The sequence below is a fragment of the Coptis chinensis genome, chromosome 7 (genome assembly GCF_015680905.1).
Source record: "Coptis chinensis isolate HL-2020 chromosome 7, ASM1568090v1, whole genome shotgun sequence".
Classification (NCBI taxonomy): domain Eukaryota; kingdom Viridiplantae; phylum Streptophyta; class Magnoliopsida; order Ranunculales; family Ranunculaceae; genus Coptis; species Coptis chinensis.
Genome location: NC_141462.1, coordinates 21,326,575 through 21,337,239, shown reverse-complemented (window position 1 = coordinate 21,337,239; position 10,665 = coordinate 21,326,575). Strand labels below are relative to the sequence as shown.

The window sequence follows — 10,665 nt, the reverse complement described above, 5'->3', positions numbered from 1 at the left end:
GTGTATTTTAAAATTTGAACGATAATTTAAATCTAAAAACAAATAAATGAAGGTACCTATGTGAACCATTCAATTGGTTTCAATGTTTTTATAGCTAAATTGTTTAAATATGTTTGTTATGTTGTAAAGAATGACAACTATTATTAATATTTACTAACATAATATAACAAATTTTTGTAACCAAACATTTAAAACACGTATTAATTAAACACCACATAATTGATGTATTGTGAATTTTTGACTAAATATTTGATTATACTGTTTTTTTAATCACCGAATAATTTTCGAATTATTTATATACCAACTTTTTGCTGTATTCCAAATTGCTAACAATGTTCTACATAAAACAATGTTGAAGCTTTTTTGTCAAACTTTTGTTTCGAAGCGAATCACACGTAATTTAGCCGACTCGGTCATAAGCGAATCACACACACTCCATATTGCCCACGTCTTAACCAGTAACCACTCTTGAATGATAGTGCTAATGTAATACGGTGGGGACTGGGGAGTACATTCTCTAAACTATGTTTTAAAATATGAAATCATTTTTTTTTCCCGATAATCTTAAAATATGAAATCATATGCACCTAGCTGTCCATGAACATATAAAAAAAGAAGGAATAATTCATTAACTTTCGCTTTATTTTTGGCACAGGTATTAAATTTAACACAGTACAACTGTACAACTCTATTGGTAAATAAAAAATAAAAAATATCATTTAGATTTGTACGTGCATTTTCACAGTTAGACAATGTGTAAAGTATTTTACGCATGTTCTTCTAAATCACGTTTCAATTTCCACACAACTACTAGGCAAACGGGCTTATACGAATTTCGAAGCCAACACTTAAAAGCTTACATACCGACAGTGTACGTAAAGTATTATGTACCACATGGTCCCCAGTTGTGCGTTGTAAGATGACATGAGTCATGATTGAGATCTTTCCATAAAATTTACTAGAGATCTAGAGTTACTTGTGACTTGCCAATCAGGACAAATGATTACGACAGATTGCAAACTTCTGGCTCTTACCTTTTAGCTCCCAGACAAAAACTGCAAGGCTATGCCCACAGTACCACACCATCTCTTCCTCCATGTGAAGAATCTTTGCCTCTTGTCATTCAAAGTGCCCAAAGAAAAAAACACTTGATGTTTATTCAAAACAAATCATACTCAGCTCACTAAATTTAGCTACACTCTAGTTTTAGTTGCATGTAGTTGCAAAAGATGGAAGTGAGTAGAAGAAAGAGTGGTCCAAGAAATGTAGTGGCAGGTTCTGTATGGGAAAGTAGAATGAAGATGGATGAAGTGAAAGGTGGGATAAAGGTGTTTAATGGAGGAGAAAAGCATATAGAAGAAAGTAACAATGTTGATGAGGGTGGTGATGTATTAGTATTACCAATGAACAAAAGTTTGGAAACTAATAATCAAAGCACTGTTGTGAGAGAGAAGAGGAGAACTTGGAAAGCAGAACCAGTTGAGGTAATTGGAAGTAGTCCAATTCAACCAAATAAGTTTACAAGTAAGTCTTATAAAGAGTTAAGTGCATCATCTGTTGATGGAATTGATAAAAGCCCAATTCTTATAAAGCATACTAGATCTGTTTCTCATAAAGATTTTAATGAAACTTGTAAGGATTTTGGTGTGTGTAAAGAGAAGACTAGTTCAAGTAGTTTGAGTAGTTTGGATTGTGAAGAAGATGAAGGAGAAGAAGGTAGGGAAGAGAAAGTGGTAGAGAATAAGAGTTTTGATGTTAAGGAAGTTGATGTATTAGAACAAAAACCAAACAAGGTTGTGAGAGAAGAGAAGAAAGTTAATCATCAGATCTATAGAAAATCAAATTCCATTTCTCCAAATGTGAAAAAATTACCACCCCTTTTTAGAGATAGCCCTTTGATTGAGCAAGAAGTCAAGAAACCACCTCCAAGTAAGTTAATTTAGTTAATTTGTAGTTTGGATTTATGTGTCTATTGTCCTTGTATATGTTTTGAACTCATTGTTCCTCTATTTGCTCTGTTTTCTTCTTAGTCACACTTGCAGAACAACCAGAGAGATTCCCAGAAAAGCAAAGCAAATTGCAAAGCTTTGGTGAGTTTTTTTTTTTACTTTAATTCTACAACCTCATTTGATAATGTTAGTTCAAAATCTCACACTTCTTCATTGTTCAATTCTTTAGTGGATCTAGTTATGTGGAAAGACATTTCGAAATCGGCATTTATATTTGGTTTAGGAACATTCATCTTGATTTCATCTTCTTACACTGAAGATCTTGATTTAAGGTACATGACAGCTGAAACCAACATTACTTTTTCTTAAATTGTATCACTTCATAAACTGAACCCTTGTCATTTTTTCGGCTTGATTTTTCCCAGCTTGATTTCTGTAATTTCTTATATGGGCCTAGTCTATCTTGCTGCAATCTTTGTCTACAAGTCAGTTCTCTGCAGGTAAATTATCTACAGTACTTATCTATACATTATTTTAGTCTATAGGATGGCCAACATGAATTTTATTTCTATTACATCCCATTGTGCATTCAAATCATCAGTCCTTTTACTTTATGCTTTTCTAAAGCACCCTCATTGTTTGATAATTTATGGAAAAAGCACTTGTTTATGATCCTTTTTCCGGCATCATAGCCCCCCCACTCATGCACACACACACACGCAGAAATCTCTTGCCCTCATTATTTCACATAACTTTAGTCTACGAACACGTGTTTCTTCAAAAATAATAGAGTGCCTTGTGATCAGAGGAGTTACAGATGTGGAAAATTCGATACATTTGGTGGGAGAAGAAGAAGCAATTTGGTTATTGAAATTGATTCTTCCTTACCTGAATGAAACTCTCTTGGAACTTAAGGCTATCTTCTCTGGAGACCCTGCAACTACAATGAAGGTAGTTTTATTTTTATCTATTCTGCTTTCCCCTATTCTTTTGCCCTGCATTAACCCTTAGTAAATTACTAAAATCAGTGAAACTGTGATAATTGCAGCTAGCAGTACTGTTGTTTGTTTTGGCAAGGTGTGGGAGTTTCATCACCATAAGCAAGATGGTAAAACTTGGTATGTCTTCTTATAAATTCTGTAGTGTGTATGTGTATATCTTGACTGCATCAGAATTTGATTGCCCACTCCCTTTGGTGGTCATATGCTCGAAAACTGAGTAATATGGTGATTTATGTATTTGTTGCATTTAAACCTAGCTAATTTTAATGCCAAACACTCAAACTAAGTTGGTCTACATTGTGGAGTTGAGTTGTAATTGCAGTATTGCACTATCGTTCAAAATATCCAAATTATTGGTGAAATGTTTGCCAATTTGATATGTTGCTCCTCGGTTGCACCACCTCAACTCAATAAATAATTTTTTTAAGAAAATGGAGGTGGTTGAAACTTTAGATGATTGTAATATACCCTGTTGTAGACAATATGCTATTCTATTTTCGGTTGGGGTATGAAATCTAATGGTAAGACCTCATAAATTGTAGTAGTGCTGTTTTGGGCCGTACAGTGGTGGAAAATTATAATTTTTGGAGGTCATCATCAATCATCTCAAAGTATTTTCCAAATAGATTGTGGCCCCAATTCTTCATTCTACACTTTATCAGAAATTCTTGTTGACGTTTAGATATGCTTATTTGCAGGTTTCTTCGGTGTTTTTACCCTACCAAAAATTTGCTCTTCATATTCAGCCATATTACCTTCTTCTTGTAAGTAATTATTTGGAAAGTGATATAGTCATGTTCTCTTGCGCACATTTATGTGGCCACTGGCCAGGCACAGAAAATTTACTTTGCATGAGGGATTGCTTTTTAATATCTTTGTTCTTTTGTAATCCTTGGATTCTCTTATTATTATCACTTACGTTTCGCTTAGTAAAGCTATTAGCATATCTACAACTGTTTTCTTTGTGCCAAGTAATAAAAGTTCGGAACTTCAGTGTAAATATTAAATTCTCTTAAGTTTTATCCTACTTATTATTGGATTTGATGTTGGTCCTATGTGCAGGCAAGTTTTGGATTCAGCATTCTCGTGACACTTGGCATAGCTTCACTCAAAAGAAGGTTGTCGCTGTTGTGGTTTTTATCCTTCTTTGGAAGTTCTCTTCAATGTTAACACGCATTTGGGCAGGTAAGCACATAATTGTCATTTCAAAAGTCCAAACTCGAATCAGGGTATGTACATGCCAGGGTGCAGGTGCTATCCTGGTTTTACTTTATTTTGTTTTTTTTTTCTTATGGAGATGAGTGCATCACTGCATCATATGTAATTATGTACTCTATCTTGATGTTCATAAGAAATATGACGGTCCAAACCCAGGGTATCAGGGTATCGGGGTATCATCTAGACCCTTATTCATTCTTCTTCTTTTTTGTTTTTTTCAATTCAATCATTTAATTATTATTATTGTTTTTCGAGTTTCGGGATAAACATATAGATAGTATTAAGCAGTAACTTTGTTACATCAGTGCTAGCTAGCCACCATTTTACGAGTACTGTGAGTCTATGACAGACAGTACATCACTTGTGGAGGAAATCTACGTATCTGACAATAATGAATAAGTGCAGATCAGTAAGTATGTGCTTATGACGTGGTTAGCCAATCTGCGACTCATCTTGGCTTCACAAAGGACATATGCAACTGATCTAGTCGTGTAGGCATGTAGCCTGCATAGCTGAATCACATTCTGTGGTCTGTGCCATATAAGTTCTTCAAAGATGCTTTCCTGTTCACCACTTTTTTGAAAGCTCGCTATTGAGCATTTTCATCATATTCTAATCCATACACTGGATTAATAATATCTTTGTGCAGTGTTCATGTTGGTGGTGGTCGTCAAATATTATCAACAGTCCTCAAGAGAGGTGGAGGAACAGGTGGAAGTGGAAGATAATAGCAAAACGAATCATGGAGGTAGGAGACAGAGACAAGGTGTTTGGGCCAGTAGAGTGAATCCAGTGAAAGAGAAGAAGGAATCATGATATCATATGTTCTCCTTCTGTTCTTGCAGAAGAACAAGGGGAACATGTCATTGGAGTGCCACAACTAACTCACTCAATATCTAACTTTACTGTACCAACACAAGAGCTATAGCCAGCGGCTCTTTGTGAACTTTTGGAAGAGTCAAAATTTTGCCCATGGAATGATCTTCACCATTGATGATCGTCCTAATACGGAAGCATCTGATGTTAAATTTCTTTAAATTCCGAACAATGAATTGTACTAAATGTAGGTTTTCATCTTATATATAAAAAACAATCTTATTAGTGAACTAGAGTTTTTCTCCTTTTTAGTTCTTCAGTTTGTGTTTTATTTTTCGGGTTAAGTAGTATTACCCCCCTCACTAGATGGAGTGAGGAGCCAATTAGAAATATCGGTTTCAACCTACAACACAGCCACCCAATCCTTTCAATGTCATTCTAAGTGTCATTTGAAGTGCTCAACATAGGAACATATGAGTAATTCAATTGCAATTTGTTGGACTTCTCTCTCTCAGTAACCCTGGTCCGACAGGTGCTGTTGGTGTTTTAAGGAATGGTTTGGGTGACTTTCTGTTGGGTTTCTCTACACCAATTCGTTCGTTGGGGTTTTACTATATATATGCGGAATGTTTTACTATATATGCGGAATCCATTGCTCTGTGAACTAGTATTCAACTAGTTGCGCAATTGGAACTAACAAATGTTATCTTTGAAACTGTATTACAAAGCACAGCCAAACTTTACCATGGGAAATACGATTGTTCATCATGGATGTTCGGGACCTCATCTCTCACGCTTCATTTAACCTCCAATAGATTTACTGAGAAAGAAATTTTGTGGCTAATGGACCTTGCAAAATTTGGCTCTACTCAAAGTAAGAGTAATAAATGGTGGTTACAATCTACGGTAGTTCGAACAAATTTGCCGGAAGCTCTACCACTCATGTCTCTAGGGCATATTTTTGTAGGGTGTAATAGACCACCACCTAGTATTGTTAATCTAGTTTTCAATGATATAATATTCTCCGCAATGTTTAATAAATAAAGGAAATGCAGTTACCAAAAAAAAATCTTTACTAATAGCTGACCACCGACCATGGAAGTGTTTAGCGAACCCAGCAATATTAGGTAGGCCCCTATACTCTTTCTTCCATAATTCAGGCAGATGTACTTAATCAAGTAAACGAGATTTGTTAATTCCAGTCGAAAGTTGGCATGATCGCGAATATAACAGCAATGCCACGTTGGAATTTCATTTCACAGATCCGAATATGGATACTTTTCATGGGCCCAGAAGAGTAAAAACAGCACTCCACTCTTTTTCTTTCCCTCTATTTTTTTCGCCCGTCTCAAAACCCAAATCTTAAATCCTAATAATAATAAAAAAAAACTCTAAGTTGTTGGGGGTTCAATTAGAAAGTGGATGCAACTGTATTACACAGACTTCAAAAAATAATTAACGGTAAATTGAAAACATGATGAAAATACATTGAACTAACCTTAAATTATAATAAACAGGAAATCAGAAACTAACGAAAAATCATAAACTATATCCAATTGCTAAATTAGATACAATTGCGTCGAACTAACCTCAATAAATATTTAACGGTAAATTAGAAATTAAAACAAATGCATTAAAATAATAATTAACGGAAAATCAGAAACTAAATGTAAATACATTTTTTTTAATTTTTTTGATAAGTTGATTTTATTGGAAAGGACAAAAGAGTGTAAAAACACAAAAGTACATGAGTGAGTGAGTACCTCACATGTGACAGTGTGAATTACATAGAGGAAAAACAAGAAAACAAATGCCTCCCTATTACAAAAGTCCCTCCTTGGGTCCTCTAAGCACCTTTGTCCAGTCTAGCACTAGTTTTCTAAAGTGGAAGTTATGTCTTTCCTCCATATTAGATAGCCAAAACCAACATAAACCCTTTACCTCGAACACAATGTTACGAATCGAAAGCTCCGTGCTCCAAAAAATATGATCGTTCCTTGCCTTCCATATTGCCCATATCCCTGCATACGGTAGAATATTCCATAAGTTCGCACTAAACGATTTGTCTCTCCGTCTTGGCCAATAAGAAGGAAATTCCTCAATTGTTTATGCTTGAGCTAATAAAGGGAAAGCCATAAGCACAGGGTGTGCTAGGATTGTCCATACTTCCCAAATCAAATTAACAATGCAGAAATAGGTGACTTATATCCTCCGCTAACATAGAACAAAAAGATAGATGATTTATATCCTTCACTAACATAAAACAAAAAGAGCACGTAGGGGACATGATAGTACCCCGGCGAATTAGTTGGTCAGCCGTCAGAATTCGCCCTAGCATAACCTCCCAAAATAACATCTTCACTTTCAAAGGTAAGTGAGTTTTCCATACCAGTTTGGAAGGAAAAGTGGTCACTGTTGCCTTTGGATGTTGGGCTTGTGCAGTAATTGCCTCGTACAAGGAGCTAACAGAGAAAACATTGTTTTTTGTCCATTTCCAGCTACAACTATCCACTTCTGTGTTCAATACCACTGTATCTAACAACCTTGACAAAACAACCAACTGTTGTACAACCCGGACAGTATTACGCCTCCTTAAAAACATGTTCCAAGTCATTCGATCATTGTGCGTATAAGCATACTCATATACAAAGCCACTTTTATTGCTAGAGGCTTGGAAAATCTATGAGAATTTCACTGCCAATGACTTTCCACCAATCCAACTATCCGACCAGAACAGAATCTTTCGGCCATTACCCACAGTGAAGCTTATACCCTGCCTGAACAAAGGTAGAGCTTTCATAATGCCCCTCCAAAGGCTACATCCATGAGCCTGTGTTGTTTGGTTAGGCCACCACCTATGTTCATCATGCCCATACTTAGTGCATATTACATCACGCCACAGCGAGTTTTCACCTGTGACATATCTCCATAACCAACGTCCGAGCAAAAAGCTTGGTTCATACATGCCAGGTTGCGTAACCAGAGGTTGCCGGTTTCTTTTGGGGAACAAACTTTATCCCAACACACCAAATGGTATTTTCTGTGCTCCCCTAAAGACCCCCAAATAAAGTCATGAATTAACCGTTCAATTTTTGTTGTAACCCCTTTGGGAATAATGAGAAGAGACATAAAATAAATCGGTAAATTCGAGAGAACACTACTAGATGTAAATACATTGAACTAACCTAAAAAAAGAATAATTTAACGGGAAATCAAAAATTGGGTGCAAATGCATTGAACTGATCTCGAAAAACAAGTAACAAAATATCAAAAACTGGATACAAATGCATTGAATTACCCTCAAATAATAATAAACAATGGGAAATTGGAAACTAGACGCAACTGCATAGAACTAACCTCAAAGAATAATTAATAGAAAATCGAAAATTGTATGCAAATGCATCGAACTAACCTCAAAGAATATTTAACGGAAAATCGAAACTGAAAGCAAATGTATCCAACTAACTAACCTCAAAAAATAACTAACAATAAATCAGAAACTGCATCCAAATGCATTGAACTAACCTAAAAAAAAGAATAATTTAACGGGAAATCAAAAATTGGATACAAATGCATTGAACTGACCTATAAGAACAAGTAATAAAATATTGAAAACTGGATGCAAATGCATTGAACTAACCTAAAAAAAATAACGGGAAATCAAAAATTTGATACAAATGCATTGAACTGACCTATAAGAACAAGTATAAAAATATCGAAAAATTGAATACAAATGCATTGAACTACCCTCAAATAATAATAAACAATGGAAAATTGGAAACTTGACGCAACTGCATAGAACTAACCTCAAAGAATAATTAACTAAAAATCGGGAATTGTATGCAAATGCATCAAACTAACCTCAAATAATATTTAACGGGAAATCGAAAACTGGAAGCAAATGTCCAACTAACTAATCTCAAAAAATAACTAACGGGAAATTAGAAACTACATGCAAATGCAATGAACTAACCTTAATAAATAATTAATGGGAAATCAGAAAGTGGATGCAACTGCATTGTACTCACCTCAAATAATAATTAATGAGAAATCGGAAAGTGGATGCAACTCCATTAAACTAACCTCAAAGAATAATTAACGGAAAATGAGAAATTGGATGCAAATACGTTGAACTAACGTCAAAGATCGATTAGTTAATGAGAAATCAGAAACTAGATGCAAATGCATTGAACTAACATCAAAACGTAGTTGTATTATATGTAGTGGAAATATCTCGACAATTGTAGTTTTGCCAATGATGTTTATCGTATCTCTTTTTGTATGATTGGGAATGTTGTTCGAGTAACGTAGCTTCGATATGATCTTCACCTCATTGGCCATTATCGCAAAACTTCAATCAAACTTCTATTATTAATTTAAGCAACAAAAAGAAGTCGGATAGTTTTATCAAGAGTGCATTCATTGTTTTTATGGAGAGAGGTTTTCACGTTGCAAGAAATTTGGATGACTAATCAATATAATATCCACATCTCATAGTTCTGCATAGTTGCTAATAATTTTCTAAAAAATTTAATGTAGCAACACCCGTTCGTAGGACAGGTTCGGAAGTTAGTATATATATTATAGTTGTACTCTTTCGGCTCTATTTTTTTATTAGGCTTTTTAGAGTGTCCACGTCATAGTCATAGGCCTAATTATGAAAAATAAGGAACAAAAAACCGAAGTTTAAAAGTCTCCAACTTAAAAAGGAAAAAAGGAATGACGTATTAGCAAAGAGAAATGCTAGCAAAACCTTAAAACGCTAACCGCCCAACTCCAATTCCAAGAGAAATCTCCTCATTCACTTTTTTCAGTTGAGAAAAAAAACTCGTAAAACCAAAAAGGGTCTTTGCATGACGTACTGCTCCTTCTCCACATTCTCTTTGAAATCCTCCATGCTCTAGCAATCCCTTCGCTATAGCAATCATTTATAGATTTTTTCAATTATGATTTGAAATTGGATCAGGCCAGTGTGCAGTGGGGAGGTACAGACAAGATTAGCAATTTGTGAGCAACTGGGCAATAATAATTCTCTTCATTAATAATATCCATCTTTTGCTTTGTGAGGAAAGTTGGGAGTCTTTGTTAAACGCACTTCTTTGTGAAGGCAAATTGCACTATATTGGTGCAACAACAACGGAGTATTATTATAAGTATTTAATAGACAATAAATTTAAGACATTGGGAACCAATTATTGTTGATGAGAGTAGTGTTAGTTGTTGATACTCAAAAGATTATTTGCGAAGTGAAACAGAGGTATGAAGGTTGCTATGGTGTTTGAATCCCAGATGATGCTGGGGAAGGAACCTTCAATATAATGGAACCATACATAGAAGTAGGTGTGATTCACAACTCTAACTCAAAAGAATCTTAAGGTAAGAAATTGAATGATGGACCCAAACTAGGCTCAAATGCTCAATTAATTATGTCAATGGTGCATTACTATTGTTGTTGGAGTGGTCTTTGTCGGGAAAAAAGAAAGAAAACAACAATGTTGTGCACTAAAATTGTAGACTAGGCTCAATTATGTCAATGGTGTATTGCTATTATCCACTGAAACTATATTCTTGAATACAAATGAGAACAATAAGATTTTGTTTTAGTGCAATATAGCAACACTAAAATTTTAACATTGACGGTTCTTCAATTCTCCAGTTTGGTTGGGTAACTCTTATCAACA

The 10,665-nt window shown here is 34.9% G+C and overlaps 1 protein-coding gene across 1 annotated transcript; it reads left to right on the top strand.

Moving 5' to 3' along the window:
• Window positions 1-960: 960 nt before the first annotated feature.
• On the top strand, window positions 961-5,274 carry LOC147486580 (reticulon-like protein B17). The gene is made up of 9 exons (XM_086572464.1): window positions 961-1,929; window positions 2,031-2,090; window positions 2,179-2,281; window positions 2,375-2,449; window positions 2,756-2,900; window positions 2,998-3,067; window positions 3,649-3,714; window positions 4,013-4,135; window positions 4,818-5,274. Exons 1-9 carry the CDS (start codon window positions 1,230-1,232, stop codon window positions 4,982-4,984), a joined length of 1,509 nt encoding a protein of 502 aa, XP_086428590.1. The 5' UTR covers window positions 961-1,229; the 3' UTR covers window positions 4,985-5,274.
• The last annotated feature ends 5,391 nt before the right edge of the window (window positions 5,275-10,665 follow it).

Coding starts and splice junctions, on each gene's coding strand:
- LOC147486580 (XM_086572464.1), top strand. CDS start 1,230: ATGGAAGTGAGTAGAAGAAAGAGTGGTCCAAGAAATGTAGTGGCAGGT. Junction 1,930..2,030: donor AGTCAAGAAACCACCTCCAA/GTAAGTTAATTT, acceptor TTTTCTTCTTAG/TCACACTTGCAGAACAACCA. Junction 4,136..4,817: donor GTTAACACGCATTTGGGCAG/GTAAGCACATAA, acceptor ATCTTTGTGCAG/TGTTCATGTTGGTGGTGGTC.